General features: G+C 41.7%; 1 protein-coding gene across 10 annotated transcripts in view; it reads left to right on the top strand.

Annotated features, from left to right (window-relative positions):
* The window catches only part of MYO5A (myosin VA), a 240,985-nt gene extending 222,602 nt beyond the window's left edge, over positions 1-18,383 (top strand). For all 10 annotated transcript variants that reach the window (XM_062205939.1, XM_062205938.1, XM_062205944.1 and 7 more), the window contains 6 exons: positions 3,098-3,187; positions 4,787-4,937; positions 7,559-7,841; positions 9,322-9,496; positions 11,458-11,538; positions 11,806-18,383. In XM_062205939.1, the coding sequence (XP_062061923.1) occupies positions 3,098-3,187; positions 4,787-4,937; positions 7,559-7,841; positions 9,322-9,496; positions 11,458-11,538; positions 11,806-11,958 (933 nt within the window). In that variant the 3' untranslated portion in view covers positions 11,959-18,383. The remainder of the gene's footprint in view (positions 1-3,097; positions 3,188-4,786; positions 4,938-7,558; positions 7,842-9,321; positions 9,497-11,457; positions 11,539-11,805) is intronic.
* The last annotated feature ends 1,081 nt before the right edge of the window (positions 18,384-19,464 follow it).

The raw sequence follows: 19,464 nt of genomic DNA, 5'->3' as shown, positions 1-19,464 counted from the left end.
ACAATTTAACCTGCTGTGCTACAGTGACAGCCCCCAAAATAATCTTTAAAAAAAAGTCTAAGGTGTATTTTATGAATATTTTAAACATTATTATATAATACGGTACTTCAAAAAGTTCATGGAAAATGGAATACAAAGGTAAGTTTATTTTGTTGAAAAAAATAAATCGATACATAGTTTTTTCATAATATGCATTTTCCATGAACTTTTTGAAGAGCCCTCCTCATACATAATAGAAAATTTACCATTTTAGCCATTTTTCAGTGTCCAGTTGTATGCCACTAAATACATTCACCCTACTGTACAGCCATCATCTCCAGAATCGTTTCATCTTCCCCAGCTGAAACACTGCACCTGCGAAGTCCCACACCCCACCCCTCCCCCAGCCCCTAGAGGGGAACCTCTGACAAATGCTGGTTGTCAGACCCTCCAGATTGTGCAAGTGTTCTATGCAGTCACATTCTACAGTGGTTACCGAAGCGTGCAGTTTCTGAAGATCTTATGTGTAAAACGTGATCCGTGTCTTCTGAATGTAACTCAGGTCCTTTTTAGTGTACTGAAGCTTATTGCACTTAAACTGCAACTACCAAGGCAAAAAGCAAGCAAAATAGCTTTGAGTTCATATTAAGTTTTTTTTATGAAATTGAATCAGAACTAACACTGAATTATTGTTTAATTTTAGCCAAATATAGTTTGTTCATAGTAAAAATATTCTTTTGACAAATTCCATCTGGAAACAACTTAAGTGCCAAGGTGACAGTTTTAATCTTTTAGAATTTTCAAAGTAAATACTCTTGTTTTGAAGTCATATAGAGTTTCTCATTTTAATGAAGACAGAGGGCACCCCTAGTGTTCATGCTGGAAGAAATTGTGTTTGTAGAATGAATTTGTTTTAAAAACAACTTAGCGAAGGCTGAAACCTCCTACTGAGAACAGATGCTGAATTATTTCTGGAGTGAGGTCTTTTCCTGAGGTTTTAATCAACTTTATCTGGTAATGCTTTAGTGCAGGTGCAATTACAAGCTTTGGACTGAGGCTGTTCTGAGGATCTGTGCGACTGACTTGTCTAGACATGGGTGAAGGCAGTCCACACAGTGCTTCGGGGACCCTCTCCCCAGGAGGCCTGAGGCCCCCACAGCCTCACAATCTGGTTGTCTTTGTCAGCGCAGCCAGAGACTCCACTAGGAACAGTTGTTGGAAGGAGTACAGCTATTTTACTGAAGCCGTAGGATGGTTGCCATTTAGAAGTGTCCTAAAGTTGTATTTACTTTCTTCACTCTTCCTAAACCTGGAAGATGATAACCAGGTTTCTCAGATGTTTACCTAGTGCTAAAGTCAGACTTGAACGCAGTTGTTCTGTCTCACCTGAAAAGACTTAGGTTTAATATCTTCTGGAATGTTTTCTTGAAGTTTCTTTAGGAAAATATTCTCCAAAATTTAAGGGCTTTAGTTTGTTTTGTACTTGCTTAAGGTAGTAAATTTTATTTATGCAAAAAAATTGGTATACTTTTTTAAAAAAATATTTACTTATTTATTTATTTATTTGAAAGGCAGAGTTACACAGAGAGGGGAGAGGCAGAGAGAGAGAGAGAGAGAGAGAGAGAGAGAGAGAGAGAGAGAGAGTTCTTCCAACTGCTGATACACTCCCCAGTTGACCACAATGGCCGGAGTTGTGCCGATCTGAAGCCAGGAGCCAGGAGCTTCTTCTGGGTCTCCCACGTGGGTTGCAGGGGCCCAAGGACTCGGGCCATTGCACTGCTCTCCCAGGCCATAGCAGAGAGCTGGATCGAAAGTAGAGTAGCTGGGACACAAACTGGCACCCATAAGGGATGCTGGCACTGCAGGCAGTGGCTTTACCCACTACGCCACAATGCCGGGCCCATGGTACACTTTTACTGCATAAAACCACTACCAAGGGGGGCCAGCACAGTTGGGGTAGTGAGTAAAGCCACCACCTGCAATGCCAGCATCCCATATGGGCGGCCAGTTGGAGTCCTGGCTGCTCCACTTCCAATCCAGCTCTCTGCTATGGGCTGGGAAAGCAGTGGAAGATGGCCCAAGTCCTTAGGCCCCTGCACCCTTGTGGGAGACCCAGAAGAAGCCCTAGCTCCTGGTTCCTGGCTTTGGATCGGCCCAGCTCTGGCCATTACAGCCATTTGGGGAGAGAACCAGCGGATGGAAGACCTCGCTCTCTCGCTCACTCTCTGCCTCTCTGTAACTCTGCCTTTCAAATAATAAATAAATCTTTAAAAAAAAAACCCACTACCAAGGAACCAGACTTCTGAAAACCCAGGCTTTGTTGTGATATAGCAGTAGAGTTGTTAGGATATATGATCAAAACATAGCTGTTTAGTGCTAGGCACACATCCTAGCACTGGGTTTTCGTGTGCCAAGTTTTGTGGGAAAGATATAGGCAAACACTGATAGTTCTGAGACTTCCCATGCCCAGCCTAGCCAGTGGCCTAGTTCACAGGTGCGTAGTCCCCCGAGTTTGCCTGCCATTTGCCCCTGGGAAACATGTCCTGCCCCAGTGCTTGTTTCAAGCGCAGTGAGGCAGCCCTCCCTGCCACCGTGGCCCCATCCTGCAAGAGGCAGCTGGCTTCCTCAGGCTGTGCTGCTGCTCGGCATAGACTCGCTCTCATCTCTGCTCACTGCCCAGAAATTCTATGCATTGACAAGATTTGTAACCTAATATGAGTGTGAGTGCCTAATCCTTCCTCATAGTCTTTATTACAGTGTTGGTTATTCCCTTCTGTACTTTAAGTTCTTTCTGATTCCCTTCATTAACCCCTGAGGAGTGAGTTTGTGCCAGCTGAGTCTTGGTGAGGTTTTTCTGCTTAAAGGGACGGCTACATTAACATCAGCTGAATGGGAATACTTTCCTAATGGCATGACGATTGATGCCAAACAAAACAACCCACACCCCGTGAGGCCAGCAGTTGAAACTCTGCTGGCAATGATGGGAGACCGCCCTCTGATTTGTTTCTGAAGTCATTCACAGTGGTCACAGAAAGAAATGGGCCTCCTGGTATTTGTTCAGTTCTTAAGTTGTTGTTTCCTAAGAAAAAGGCAAACTGAGACTTCCCCTCTCTTTCAGAAAAGAGGTGATGATTTTGAAACCGTCTCCTTCTGGCTCTCCAACACATGCCGATTTCTGCACTGTTTGAAGCAGTACAGTGGAGAAGAGGTGAGAAAACTTGGTTATAAAACCAGCATGCTCTACTTTCGCTGGCCTTTTTAAGGAGAATTTTTAAAGCACAAAATACTTCACAATGTGTTAATTTAGAAACCCAAATTCAGAGGTAGCTTGGAAGTTCACCACTTTGTGTGGAACAGCACACAGAAGAGTGACAGTTTCTTCCCTCGGAGAGTTCATGTTATAAGAAAGTACAACACAAGTAAAATGAGCAGCAGCCAAGGAAAAGTTACTAGAAATCAAACTTTTTGTCAGTGTGTTGAAATGGCTTGTTCAAGAACTAATATCAGAATGTTGAATAGTTAAAGAAATTCATCAATGTTGGCTTACCACATTAGACCTAGTACAAGGTAGGACACGATTACAGATCATTTCTCTTCTGATTTGTCTAAACATATGCATTGCTTTTGTTTCTAGTGATATGTTCATTAGGTGTTTGATAGACTTCAATGTATTTCAAAACTGTGTAAAATATGAATTACTGTTTATTGAGGCTGCTTAGTATGCTTCATACAGCACTTTCTGCACATTATATTATTAATTTTTACAACATCTCTGTGCAGTAGGGATTATAACTCAATCTTACAGATGAGGAACCGGAAGCTCAGTTTGCCCAATCCTCTTGGCCGTAAGAACAAAGCTGGGATGATGAGCTGCTGACCTCAGCCTCTTCCCTACACGTCTCTTCATCCTTTGCCAGGAAGGCAGGCAGTGAAGCTAATTGGTACTACTTTCCAAGCACCCAGAGGCAAACACTGTCCTGGCGAGTGATGGAAACTCCAAAAGCAAGCAAGACATGGTCCTTGAGAAGCTGCAACTGGGAGCCCAGAATCCTCTAGAAGGAAATTTAATTGTATCCTGTCAGTCCCCACTTTGAGACTGTGAAACTAAGTGGGTTGTAGGGAGGCAGATGTTCCACTGTGGGCAGAATCCATCAAGTAAGCAGTTGACTTTATTAAGCACTGTCAAGTGAGCAGCATGTTTAATGCCAGCAACTGCAAAAGCACCTGCCTTTGCAGTTAGCTTTCCATGTTAACAAAAAACGCTCGAAGAGTCTAAGTTCTGACCGAAACTCATGATGTGGATGCCATCAAATATATAAGGAAAGGACTTTTTGTTTTGTTTGTTTACCAGTCTGTAGAAATTGGTCTATTTCAAGAAGATCATACGTGCCCTTTGGGCATAATATTTATGAATAGGACTATACTTAACGGATAGAAATTCGGAGATTAGTACTTTGGATTATTTAGTGTTTGACAATAAATCTGCTGTTGTATAAGAGAAACACTCAACATTTTTTGTTAGATTCCCCAACTTGTTTCACTGATGTTGCTATTGGAAAAGCTTAAATACGAGGCTGCCATGGTTAGCTATCATTCAAAAGCTAGGCAGACATAGAAGAAGATAAAAGCAAACAAACACACACCAGCATTTGAAAATGATTACTCTGGTAGTGGTAGGATGGATGGAAACTCCTTGGAGTGGAGGGAAAAAAAAAAGCATGAATATGCTGGCCAACCTGGAGAGAGCTGATCAGACCAAGAGACATCTCACTTCTTGTGTATTACTTCCTTTGCATTCTAATTCTAGGGCTTTATGAAGCACAACACATCCCGCCAAAATGAACACTGCCTCACCAACTTTGACCTGGCTGAGTATCGGCAGGTGCTGAGTGACTTGGCCATTCAGATCTACCAGCAGCTGGTGCGGGTGTTAGAGAACATCCTCCAGCCAATGATTGGTAAGGCCAGAGCATCACCATCTGTCTCCTCTGTGTGCCTATCACCAAAGACCAACAAGGGCACATGTTTCAGGGCACTTACTCATGGAGAACAGAAAGTAGTAAATACAGCCTGAAAGTTGCAGAGGGTTCCCAGAAACCCAGCCCTGGCTAACTGGGACACTTCACATCATTGCTTGCTCATGATCAGAACAGCAGCATCTGGTTTCCTTCCCAGTACTTGTAATGCATCTCCCTGTGGTTGGATTATGTCTTAGACTCAGCAATAGCCCTCATCCTTGGCCAGTTTTCAGAAACACTTTAAACTCTGGACTAGGGCACTACAACAGAGTGCTTTCTAGGAGCCCGTCTGAAACCAAGGAGCCTGGGGAAGGTTTGTACTTAGTCTAAGAGGCCACAGTGAATGACTGGGAAAGTACTGTGGCAACAAGCACAGATCTGTCTCAGACATTGCCATGCTGAGTTATGTGCATCCTGTGGTCCCTGGGAAATTGTTAAAGGCAATTTGGTTTAAAGTAGTGGTTAGCTGTTGGCTGAGTGGCAAAGCTGTGTGTGTGTGTGTGTGTGTATGTGTGTTTCTATTTATGAATGTTCAGCTAAATGTGTGATTCCATTTACCTCTGTTTATCATGTATATCATACTACCTAGGTTCCTTTAGATTGTGTGACATGTGTGAATAGGAAGTAGAAGGCAGATATAAATTGTAGACTGCTAATTTTGAATGCATGAGAATTTTTTTTAATGTTTTTTAAGTTACTTAACATTGTTATTTCAGGTAAATTATCAGCAGGCTCTTAAGTATATTCCCAGCTGCCTGTCTCTTCTGCCCATTGCATCATCCACATTTCCATCACTTCATTCTACTTCTGTGGACTCATTGTATTCCATTTTCCTTCACGGACCACAGTTAATCAGATATGAGAGGCTGAGAAAACCATAGGAGATAGCAACAATTATTCAATTGTCCCTAAAAGATCATGAATTTGAAACAAACTAAGTTGGGGCTGGCACTGTGGCTCAGCAGGTAAAGTGGCCATTTGCAATGCCAGCATCCCATATCAGAGTGCCTAATTCAAGTCTCATTTGCTCCACTTATGATCCAACTCCCTGCTAATGCACCTGGGAAGGCAGCAGAAGATGGTGCAAGTTCTTGGGCCCCTGCCACCCCCATGGGAGACCCAGGTGGAGTTTTGGACTCTGGGCTTTGGCCAGGTGCAGCCTTGGCTTTTGTGGCCATTTGTGGAGTGAACCAGTAGATGGAAGATCTCTCTCTCTCTCTCTTTATCTCTCTCTCTCTCCACCCCTCTCTCCTCCCTCTGTCCCCCCCTTCTCCCTCACTGCCCCCAGTCTGTCACCCTTTCAAATAAATAAATATTTTTTTAAAAAATAAAGCAACCTGGCTGGCACCGCGGCTCACTAGGCTAATCTTCCGCCTGTGGCGCCGGCACCCCGGGTTCTAGTCCTGGTCAGGGCACCGGTTCTGTCCTGGTTGTTCCTCTTCCAGTCCAGCTCTCTGCTGTGGCCCGGGAAGGCAGTGGAGGATGGCCCAAGTGCTTGGGCCCTGCACCCGCATGCGAGACCAGGAGGAAGCACCTGGCTCCTGGCTTCGGATCGGTGCAGTGCATCAGCTGTAGTGACCATTTGGGGAGTGAACCAATGGAAGGAAGACCTTTCTGTCTCTCACTGTCTAATTCTGCCTGTCTAAATAAATAAATAAATAAATAAATAAATAAATAAAAAACAACCTAGGTCAACTAAAATTTAGGTGGTAACAGATGCGAAGGTAGTCAGCTTCAGTGAGTCTTCCCTCTGCTTTTGCCTGTTTTCATTCACTACACCAGAAGTGTGCTACCAAGATGTCCCACTCTAAATTATGTCCCACCCAACTCCTAGTCATGTATGGTAACAGAAACTTTTCAGTCACTATGAGGATCTTAGGGAAGCTGTTATTAGCACAAAGAGATGTAAAAATGACCTGGTTGTGTTCTTTGCTCGGAAGGCACTCATAGCCAAGGAGCAAACTTCTCAAAAATATTCTAGAGAAGGCATAAACCAAATACTATGAGAGTGCAAGACAAGGAGCAGCAGTGCCACTTGTGAAAAGACTAAGTGGAGGGAGGCGGAGGCTAGCCCAAGGTCTCATTGCTGTTGTGGGAAGCCCAGGACAAGGAAGGGCCCAGCTCTCCAGCCCCATCCTTCTGCCCTCCCCCTAGTCTTTCCCTTGACCCTCTCCCAGTCTCCTGCCTTTCTCACTGTTTGTTTACCTCCAGGGCTCAAGTATCTTAGAGATTGCTTATCTTACCCCTAACTGCCACCTACCTCTCTAAAAAACTACTCTTGTGCTATCGCCAGGCTGTGGCTTCTCATGTTTAAAAATACATTTTTAAGACTACTTAATTTCATGGGAAATTTTTGCAATTAAAAATATTCCTCCATTATGTTTAAAACCCAGAAGGCCTTTTTTGGGTGAAATTCCTTTTCCCTCTAGTTTGATACTCAGATTGTTTTCTAAATTGAATGTGTGTGTGTGCATGCAGGCTCATACCCACCCGCATGATTGTGCACAGGAAACAAGTTCCTTTCCAGATCTTGACTTCTAACAGTTGAAATGCTCCTGCAGTCTCAGGTATGCTGGAGCATGAAACCATTCAGGGAGTGTCTGGGGTAAAGCCCACGGGGCTAAGAAAGCGAACCTCCAGTATCGCCGATGAGGGCACCTACACACTGGACTCCATCCTCAGGCAGCTCAACTCCTTCCACTCGGTCATGTGTCAGCATGGCATGGACCCAGAACTGATCAAGCAGGTGGTCAAGCAGATGTTCTACATCGTGGGGGCCATCACCCTGAACAACCTCCTGCTGCGGAAGGACATGTGCTCCTGGAGTAAAGGCATGCAGATCAGGTGAGTGATGCCAGCCCCGGGACAGCTGCTGTCCGAGGCCTGCCAGCATTGTGGAGAGCAAGTCAGTGCGCCTGGCCAAGCAGCAGGGAAGGGACTGGCATGGAGCCACCTTCTCTTACCTGGCCAGATTTCTGCAGATCCCCATTACTGCTCCTTGTCTGTGCCCGGCCAACAGGGTCTTCTCTTACTTGATAGGGAAACTGCTCCACTGTGAGGCTGACTTGTTTGAAGGAGGGGAGAGATGATACAAAAATACACAAAGAAAAGCTAATGACTTCCTGTCCTTTTGTGTGTGTGTGTATTAATAATACAAGAAGAAAGTATTAAATACTGTGTTTAATTAATCTTAGAAATATATTTTAGCAAGAGAAGCTTTTTGTACCTCTGGCAAAAGAAAAGATCCAATAGATCTTTTACTAACATTTGAAATGTGTCTCCTCTATATTTTAAGAAAAGCTGCACTCTATTTTATGCTCAGCTACTGTTCAGCACTATGTCATTATTGTGAGAGAATTCATTTTTCGGGGAGCAAATATTTATTTTTAAATAGCTAGCATATTTGCCACAGGAAGGTGTTCTCCTACAGAAGTCTTTAGTTACTCAATCTCAGGAAACCTTAGTGTTCTTTTCAGATTTTTCCATTCCAAGCCACATGTAATTATAAGTAGTAAACTTGAAGTTGGAGATAATGCCCTCCATTCAGGTTGCAGAACTTCTTTCTCTGTAAGCTTTGCTTATAAACAGGAAGTGAGAGTCACAATATCTTCCTGGCTCCTCCTGCCCTGATTACTGAGTTCTCATTGTGTGTCCATTGCGTCAGTCTTAGTTTGAGAACCACTGTCACTAGGTTGGCCATCTCTTGAATGCTCAGGGTCTGTGTGGCTTCTCAGTCTGTCTCTGTCTGGAGTCCTTTTCTCCTTCTGTGCTTGAGCTCGCATTCTCTCCATTGCCCATGTGCTTCCCTTTATAAAGAGGCCTGAGCACAGGTGTATGGGGTGGGAGGCAGAGTCTGTTTATTCAAGTACCCACTTTTGAATTTGCTGCCAGAAGAGAGAATGCTTCAAGGATTATCCAAGTCCACACAGCCAAGGGAACCCATCTCTGAAAGTGTAAGAGAAGTGAGTTTTCTGGTCAGCTTTCCTGTAAGAACAGAGCTGCATCATGCATGCTGTTTATTACCAAGTCCTGTAACTTTTGCCGTAATGTCTTCATTTTCATTTTCCAGTAACGGGAATTACATTCTCATGTCACTTAATCTTATATAATTATGATTTTTAAACCTCATGACTATTTATAATAATGCTTTTTAAGCACAGCTGCTGAGATTTTAAAAATTTTTTTAAAATACTACCTGTCATTTTGATTGAAAATCCTGACAAGGCAGCATGCACAGAATTAAGACATTTATGATGATATCCAGCAAATTGCATTCTCTTTTTCATCTCTCTCACTCTCGCTCTCACTCTGTCTCTCTGCATAGGTACAATGTCAGTCAACTGGAAGAATGGCTGCGTGACAAGAATCTGATGAACAGCGGGGCCAAAGAAACTTTGGAACCTCTCATTCAGGCTGCTCAGCTTTTGCAAGTGAAAAAGAAAACAGATGATGATGCAGAAGCCATTTGCTCCATGTGCAATGCTCTGACTACTGCCCAGGTGAAGCAGCTTTTCCTATTAGGAGATAACTGAACATTGCTAAAGGTGATCTCTAGGGAAATGGAGAAGTCTTCTGGTTCTTTCTGTTGTCTCTGACCTGACTTCCTTTATGTCAGAGAGGAGTGTATGACATAAAAAAAAAAAATGTATGTGGAAAATGGAATTTAAGGATGCTTTTATGTTGGTACAAAAGAATTTTGAAACCCATGCACAGATTTTTCATCATATGCATTTTCCATGGACTTTTTAAAGACCTCTCGTACGTGTATACAAATATTGAGGGAAGGAGATTTTACCAGGAATTAATACATTTCAGTGCTGGCCATAGCCATCTGTCTTCAATATGCAGCAAGTATTTATTGAGTGCTCAAGTGTTTGTTACAATATCCCAGGAACTAAGATACAGCCGTGAGCAAAACAAAGCCCCTGCTCTCATGGAATTGAGTGATTTTTTTTAGACTTCTTTTTTAAAGACAGATAATTCTTATTCCTTCAGTTCATCAAATGACTAATTGAGCTCCCATCTCAAGGTACCATACTTATTCCTGGGAGAGTGAGTTCAATAAATAAGAAAAGAAAAAATTGCTGCCTTCAAGGAGCTTATGGTTTAGTAGAGAAGACAGAGGTATATCTGGCTGAATCTACCACAGAATTTCTAGAAAATTCTATGGTAAGAGGCCTGAAGGAAGTGTTGAGGGGGTGATAACTGTGTTCAGGGCAGGTGCCCTGTAGCTGGGCATTGAATTTAAGGAAGTAAGAGGATGAGGAGGGCCTTGGAAGACAACAGCAACAGCATGAGGTAAGCCATTGACTTGAGCCTGTCCATTTAGCCTTTTCTCGATTATTTTCATTTTCTTTTGCTGACACTTGGACTTTCTTAATAAGTTCATCACATATCTCAGAGTATAGAAATCTTCAGTTGTGCCCAGTACAACTAAACTCAGTCAGTTGTTAGTTGGAGTCAATATTTGCTGCTTCTTAATACCAAATTCATATTTACATGAATTCTTGCTAAGAATAAAGCAAAACCACACTACTGAGTAATGGACTGAGATTTTTTTCCCCCTGTTTCTGCCAAGTAGAAAGTAAGACTGTGTTGGGGAAAACCTGACTGTATAGAAGCTTGCTGTTACCAAACTTTTAAAGAATATACTTTAATATATTTTACTTTAAGCCTATATTTCAGAGTGTGAGATAGATCTGCAATTTATGTAGCAAATTTTATTTATCAAAATATCATACCTTAGAAAGTTCTAGTATTTGCCCCTGACTCAGTTTGTCACCCAGAGATCTGATAAACAAGCCCACCATCTCATACTTCTGTCTTATATAAGCAACGATTCATTTTTATTAGAAAAAATTTTACATTTTACAAAAGAAACTAATTTGAATTTTTAAAGACCTTCATACCCTTTAATTGGTTCATTTCTTTAGAAGCCTGTGTTTTTGTTCATTTATAATAACATCTTTTGTCAAAATATGATTTGTAAGAGATCAAAAGAAACAATATTTAATTCTATTATTTTTAATATGGCCAGATATATTTTATATGATGCAAGTATATATTGTAGAATAATATTAATAGAATGACCCCCACTTATATAAAAGCAGCTTACACCAGAAAATGTGTAGGAAGTAACTAGATGGCCACTCAGGACAGCTGTTGCTTTGGGAGACTGGAAGGATGGGAGTGAGGGTGCTTTTGTTTTTCATGGTCTTGGTTCTCTGAATGTTTCTCTAAGTGCATATTGCTTCCTAAACATCATACAACTGTATACCAGCACATTCTTGCTATGAAAATTCAAACAGCAAAGGTAGCTGTGCTTCTGCTTCCTCTTGTCCCCACCCAACCCAAAAAGAATTGAAAACAGAACACATGGATCCTTTTAATTTTCCAGATCATATATTTCAGTGTGCATTTGATAAGATGCCAAAAACTTTGATCCTTTCTTTCCTCACAGATCGTCAAAGTGTTGAACTTGTATACCCCAGTTAACGAGTTTGAAGAAAGAGTCTCTGTGTCGTTTATTCGTACCATACAGGTAAGCACTCCACTCCTTGGCTTTCCTTTCCTTTGATTCACCAGCATTCTTTGAATGGAAATTTCACAATTTATTGAAAGATAGTGTGTGTTTATCTTATATTATTTAATCCTATTTAATAGTGCATCAGCTTTTTTGATAACAGTTAATTGAGAAATGTGATTTTAAAAGAAATAACAAACATTCTGTGTTCACTGAATATGTTTGGTTAGACCTTTTAAGATGCAAAGAACTAACGTGCTGTTGGTCTTCTTTTTATCTTCTCAGATGCGTTTACGGGATAGGAAAGACTCTCCTCAGCTGCTCATGGATGCTAAACACATCTTTCCTGTCACCTTTCCCTTTAACCCATCCTCCCTCGCGCTAGAAACAATCCAGATCCCAGCCAGCCTGGGCCTGGGATTCATTGCACGGGTCTGAAAGTGATATCCAGGCAAATGTGGACAGTGCATCTCTTGCCTGGAGTAAGAACCCATTATTTCCAGTGAGCTACTGAAAGTAACAGGTTTGAAGAGGAAGTACTGATTTCTCTCTCAAACAAGAGGCTGTTAACTGGAAACCCCCCTGGAATACTTCCATCATCACCTGGAAAGAAAGATAGGCTCCTGTGTGCTATGCTACCTTTATAGCAACACCCATCCTTGATCAGCTAGGTATCCTGAGTTTACATACAGGTGAGTGAGTGAAGAAGGAAAGGAGAGAAAGAAGGAAGGAAAGGAAAGAAGGCAGAAAAAAATGTCTTTAGCTGCCAGCATTTATTTCAAATCCTCAGTACTGCACTCACATGGTATAAAAAGCATAAATTCCATATATGAGCTGTTGGTCAGAAAACATCAGCGAAGAACCTCCTCTGCACTGAACAGAAGACTTGAAAGAAAACTTGCCATTGAACACATATCTCACCAGGTTAGCCATCAGCTGTGTGGATACCACCAGACTGGATGAAAGAAATAAACTGGCAGTATGAAAAGTAATTGGTCAAATAGCTTCCTTATTTGTGTCACTATGATATAGAGATATTAAAAGAGTGTTGGTTTGCTATAGAGCATAGATGTCCATTGGTACTGTAGTTTACTGAGCATTTCAAATTGCTGCTACATGCTGTCTTCTTAGAATGTAAGCGATATTCTTATTAGATGCTGTAACAATAAGCTTCTCTTTTACCAACTGTTTACAATTCCATCAGATAACAGTTTTAACTGGATTATATGCAAATGGTCTGCAGATTCATCTGCATAAGTAACAGGCACTGGATGTCATTTATTAATATGACAAAATGCTTGACACTTAGGAGTAGGATCGGGCAGGGTGGCGATTGTTGACGTTGGTACTGATCCTGGATGCATTACCTTGATGTGCTCACTTGTTTTCCCTGGCTGGATATTGCATCAGGCTGCAGTGTTTGTGAAGTGACTTTAGTTACCAGATCTGATTCCTGCCCTGTATGCTTTCAGTCTGGACAGGTTTTCTTTCTTAATTTATTAAGAATTGATCTCAGTCACTGTCAAGAAAGAATTGTCAGAATATTCATTATTCAGGTCTTAAAACTTTGATTATCTTATGAATTATGCAAAAGAAGGTATATAATAGGTATTTAGTTATGATTCAGGTTTTTTTAGGCTTTGCAACTTCTATAAATGTCCTCAATTACCAATAGATACTTTAAAGAGCATCATATTAGAAATACTTTAAGAAGACATAAGTATAAGAAAATTGTTGAATTTTATAGAGGATTTGGTTCAATAAGACCCAGATTCCATAAGTTTTCATTTGAAATTCTAAATAAACCTATTCTCCATTTTTTCTAGAAGTCTTATACAGTAAATCCTTCACGTTGTACAAAAACAAATTCATAGCATTCATTAGAAACTCTGGTTCCCAAATACAAGCATAGATTTATATAATTTAACTGCTACATGGTCTATAAAAATGACATATCTTATTAAAATATGTGCAATATTATTTATGGAAGTCAAACAGTTTCCCATCAGTGGCAGAGGTTGTTATTAAATGATGAATACTGTCTACAAACTTATTTGGACCTCAGTTTCCTTGTTTATAAAATAAAAGGGTTGGACAACTGATTCTTAAGGTCCATTCCAGCTCCAGAATTCTCTCTGAGTGCTTGGCTCATAGAGAAAGGAGCTGTGGTTGCTCAGTAAGTCCTTCCTCTGGGGGGAGGATATGTGTATAGTGCCTGTAATTCATTTAACAAAGCATAAATCACAAGTTCTTAAATGTACATCATTTATGAACATGTTTCTAGAAAGCCCTATTCTGTATGTGTTACTTGAAAGTGAATTCATTTAAATAATTTTTATTATGTACTGCTTTATTCCATTTGAATACATTTATTTGTTTGCGACATCAACCAAAAACACTAAGTCAATCAGATTCTCAGTTTTTCCTGGTTGTCAAGGTGGTTTTTAGTGAACACTTAACTCTTACCTCCATTTGGCTGGTACCAAGTGTGTCCCAGTCTACCGGCATAGGTGGGACATGGGTGGGGCAAGTGCTAAGAATAGACAGTCCTGGTGTAGGCAGTGCACTTGGGCCCTCTGCCCGGCTTAGTCCCCTGTGGAAAGACCCCCATGCTTCAGCACCTCGTCAGGTATTCGAGATCATGTGGAAGCTCCCACTGCCATCCCAGCTCCTGTCCTGAAGTGTGTCTGTTCTGAGCCTTGCTCGCTGTCCTGTCTGCTTTCTTTCTGCTGTGCGGTGCTGGAGCTGCTCTCGCACGCCTGGGTGTACGCCCCGTGGCCACTGTGGGATTTCTCCTGCTCCGGTGATGGTAGCGCAGAGTTTCTGCTACTGCAGGCCCCACCTTCCTGCAAGCCCCAGATGGGGACCTGAATTAACTTCTCCTGGTGACCTGAGGATTTTGAGTCATTATGATAATCAATACCTTACAACCAGGGTTTCCCGGCCTCCCCCAACCCCCCAGACCCGAAAAATGACCCTGTGTACTACTTTCTTGAGGATGCAACAAGATTCTGTTGACCATAGCTATCCTTTGGCCAGTCAGGGAATTGCACACTCTCCTGTCAACCACACTTTCTCACCCAGCTTCACATGCCCCTCCAGCAGCCTCTCCTTGGCCTGATTCTCCCTTTCCTCTCCCCTTACCCTCCTCCTGTCTGTCCCATCCCCTGCTGACTCTCCTGCTGCTGTGTGTTGAAGGCTGGCAGACAGAGTCAGTCCTTAGTTGACCCTATTGGCCTTCCTAGTGGCCAGTTTTTGCACAAGTTCTTGTTGCTCCCCCTTCTCTGCAGCAGTTCTGTAGTGCTATCATGAATTGGCTTTTTCTTAGTTGCTCTGTGACACACAACAGGAATTCAGAGGAAGAGATACTGGGAGCCACAGTGTGGTTCTGGGTCTCACTAGCCCCTTCCCAGCGCCCTCCCCCACCATAAGCTCGGACTGTCTCACCCTTGGGGTGCAGAGCTGAAACCTTAGTGGCAGTGTCACTTTCTCCAGCTTTTCACAGGTTGAGGCTTTGCTCTGCCTGAGAGTCGCTCTAAGAGTGGAGAAGATGAACATGGCACAAAATCCAAAAGGCAGTTTCCTGATTCCTCTGGAGTTTTGAAAATTCCCCACATACCTGACACTTTTTTCATCAAAATATTTTCCAAAGGCAACTGATAGGAAATTTAGAAATCTGTGTTACTTTTGGTGGTTTGTCTTGTAATTTTTTTCCCTTCAGTTCTTTCATTCAGTAGAGAGTTGGCTCTTTCTGGGTAAGTAACATGTGTAACATAGATGGAATCTGTTGCTAACACAGTGGAGCAGGCTGCAAAAGTATGTTATTAGAATTTAATGCAGTGATTGTGGAGGAGAAATTACTTTCCTGATAACCCCAAGAACACGGGCACCTGCCACTGTCCTGAAAAGTCCTCACACCTGTTCTCTTCTCTCTCTGCTCACTCTCTCCATCTCTCCCCAAAGCCACCAGTTCGCAGAGTTAGTCAAGCCACATAATCATGAAGCCTCCGGGCAGTGTTGACTGCTTGGCAGGAAATAGGCTAGTGTGTGCGGCTCACCCATCTCTTCTCCAGCTCTTCCTCTGTGGACCTCACGTCCTCCTCCCAGCAGCAGGGGCAGTAGGCAGTGTGCCCCTCTGCTCATTAGCTGATGGGAACTTAAGATGGACCTGCCTGAGGTTCCACAGTCCTTGGCCCTCTGGCAAACCTGCTGTCCCAAGTATGGCAGTGGCAGCGTGGGCAGACACCAGGAAGGACTACTAAAAAGTCATGAGGTTACATCCTTCCCGTCCTGCTACCCAGGGGTGCCCCAGGCCTGCAAGGGAGCCTTTTCCCTAGTCAGAGTTGGCAGCTGGCATTGGAGCAAGTGCTGAGTATGAGGGTGTTTGTCATCCCAACAAGACCAAATGCCCAGTGCCAGCTGATTTGCCTGTTTGTCCTAATTCCCCGCCATAACTAGACTTGGCTTTGTCATGAATCAGTGCTCCCACAGGAGTGGCAGCAGTCTGCATTTAAGGATTCATTAGTAGCAGGCTGCCTGGGCCAAAGAGACAGGAAGCAGTGAAATCTGCTCCCAGTGAAGAGGAAGGTCACACGCCCTCCACCCCCTCCCCCGGCACTCAGCGGCTCTGCTGGAGCCAGAGGTAAGCCGCGGGGGGCCTGCAGAGACCCTACGGGTGCAGGCTGCCCAACCTAGTTTAGGTCCTCAGCACAGAGGAGCCCAGGCCCTTGGGGCACTTCAGAGGGCTGTCCACCTGGGCAGGCCAGGTACAAACTCATGTGTTTTTGGACACTACAGTGTGTGCATGCTACAGGTGTCCACTTTGGAGCTAGGAGGTATGCTGTTTGCATGCGTATTAGAGGCTCTGTGTGTTGCCATGGCCTCTGTTCATGGATAAGTGCATTGTAATGTGTTCTCAGGCTGTGCTGTGAGGGCCGCCTTAACCCTCGCTCCCTTCCCTTCTAGAGCTGCCTTAAGTTCTCCAGAACGTCTCCTCTGTGAGGGATATCTTGCCTGGAGAGGATATCATGCCAGTTTTCTAAGGTTCTGTGAGGGTTTGGGTTGGGTGTGGCCTCCAACCCCTAATTCCCTTCTGCCCTTCCTGCATGCCCTTCCCCTACTGTTACTTTCTCCGTCCTTGCCTTTCTGGTGTTTCCAAACAGGGCTTAGAACTAGGGGCAACAGCAATCTCAGAACCAAGAAAAAGTCAGTTTCAAGAATGTTCCTGAGTAATTGAGACTGTCATAAGTAAGTGATGAGTAGAATACACGGCAGAATACAGAGATCAGCTAAATTCTTGGGAATACTTGAATATCTTGTTTCCCACTAACCCTTTCTTAATACAGGTAAAGGAGACAACGCTAAAACTTCTTGGACATTCCATAAAAAATAAATTTTAAGAGCCCTGTACTATAAAAGATTGAGTGAAAACAGAAATGAGTGCTGTAATTCTAACCCAATTTATTATCCTAAATTAAACAATTCAACCTGGAATTACAGTAGATTTCTTAATAGATCAGGAACTGAAGTGTACTATGTAAAATATCTTTCAAAATGCATTTTTATACATTTTTTATTTTATAATTTTGTCTTAAAAAATTTTTATTGGTTTAATGGACATTATTAAATTCTGAAAATGGCTAGCATCTCCTTAGTACTGTAAGATTGCTTGAAACACTTGGAAGAAACTGTTTGGGTTTTCCTAAGTTGAGGTTGGTATATACAATTCAGTGGTTGGCAGTCAGTACATTTTCATGCATTTCTCAGAGTCAGTAGTTTCAAATATCTTATTATTATCATGTGGTATAACATTTTAGCCTACATTTCAGGCTCTCTAAATCACTTGAGCCATTATTTTTTTCCAACAAATGGTGAATTTTTCCTTTAAATGTGGATATGTATGTTGTAATTTATGATTCCTAGTTATGTATTTTTGTGGGATCCTGGAGTAACATTGACTCTGTTATGTTCTTGGGAAATTTAAACTGCTCTAACAGTGTTACACAGAAAATGAGCTCATAACATTTAACATAGTCTAATTATTAACCTTATTTATTAATTTATGAAATGAACATGGCTTTTGTCTATAATGAAATTGAATGTTGCAGTTTTTCAAATATTTTCCTCATTAATCTGGAGAAAGAATTCTTTGATATGCATAGAAAATAGTGATAGAGTTAACCTTTGAAATGTTTTTAGGTGAAATACTCATCCATTAAAAGGAAGCAGAGGTACTGAGAAGTGAAAGGCATTGTCAACTCTAGTTTTAACTTAGCCCATTCCAGCATATCTCACAGGAAATCTGAAAAAAATAATTCACCTCATATCAACAAAAACCTGAAACCTGGGTTTTCACTGGATATCATCTAGTGCTAATATGAAAGCCAAAATAATATCAGAATGACATTTGTGCTCTAAATTTGTAGTTGTCTGATGTTGTGCTTAGTAGGTGTGTGTCATTAATGCTGTATTCTCCTAGCTATCATAGAAAATTGTTCAAATAAAGATATGGATGTAAAGGGGTTTTGTCATTGTCTTATAAATAAATTCACTACACATTTTACAACAACACAAGTTGTTTTTCTGAAGACTGGTAAAAGTAAATGTAACTTCCTCATGAGAGTATTCTAAAGAATCTTGGAAATTTGAAAGTTGGCAAATGCCTTCTATACTGCAAAACATAGTGACGTATATGATACAGATGAGAACTGACAAATAGACACACACACCCCACACACACCTTAATGCCTTCTCCTGGTGGGGAGAGAGGGGGACAGGAACTGTGTGTGGCCCTGGGATTATGCACTATACTTGGCAGGGTGAGGCTGCTGGGTTCCAGGAGGACTTCATCCATCAGCATGAGTACACAGAGAAGTGAGAAGAATTCTGAAATAACACTTAACACCCTGGAAGTGGACCTGGGAACCTATGTGGTTTGTCCAGCAGTTTGTTAATGTGATGTATCAGATTGACTGATTTGCAAATGTTGAACCATCCCTGCCTGCCAGGAATAAATCCCACTTGGTCTGGGTGAATGATCTTTCTCATGTGTTGTTGGATTCAATTGCCTAGAATTTTATTGAGGATTTTTGCATCTATGTTCACCAGGAAAATTCATCTGTAGTTCTTTTTCAATGTTGCTTCTTTTTCAGGTTTAGGAATTAAGGTGATGCTGGTTTCGTAGAAAGAATTCGGAGGATTCCCTCACTTTCAGTTGTTTTATAACTTGAGAAGAATTGGAGTTGGTTCTTCTTTAAATGTCAAGTAGAATTCAGCAGTGAAGTCATCCAGTCCTGGGCTTTTCTTTGATGGGAGGGTCTTTATTATTGATTCAATTTCCATCTTTTAAATGGGCCTGTTTAGGTTTTCTGTGTACGTTGTATGTGTCCAGGAATCTATCTGTTTCCTCTAGTTATCCCAGTTTGTTGGCATACAGCTCTTTGTAATAATTTCTGATGATTCTTTTTCTTTCTGTGGTATCTGTTATTACATTTCCTTTTTCATCTCTAATTTTATTGATTTGGATCTTTTCTCTCCATTTTTTTGGTTAGTTGGGCCAATGGTGTATCAATTTTGTTTATTTTTTTTAAAAAAACCAGCTCTTAGTTTTGCTGATCTTTTGTATTTTTTGTTTCAATTTTTGTTGATTTCTTCTCTAATTTTAATTATTTCTTTTCTCCTACTAGTTTTGAGTTTGGTTTGCTGTTGTTTTTCTAGATCCTTTAGATGCATTGATAGCTCATTTATTTGGTGCCTTTCCAGTTTCTTGATGTAGGTGTCTATTGCTATAAACTTTCCTCTTAACACTGCTTTGGCTGTATCCTATAAGTTTTGATATGTTGTATTGTGTCTTGATTTGTTTCCAGAAATTTTTTTATTTCTCTTTTGATTTCTTCTACGACCCACTGTTCATTCAGGAGCATGTTGTTCATTCTTCATGTGTTT

The sequence above is a fragment of the Lepus europaeus genome, chromosome 11 (genome assembly GCF_033115175.1).
Source record: "Lepus europaeus isolate LE1 chromosome 11, mLepTim1.pri, whole genome shotgun sequence".
NCBI classification, from domain to species: domain Eukaryota; kingdom Metazoa; phylum Chordata; class Mammalia; order Lagomorpha; family Leporidae; genus Lepus; species Lepus europaeus.
The sequence above is the reverse complement of the archived record's forward strand: the minus strand, read 5'-3'. Positions and strand labels throughout refer to the sequence as shown.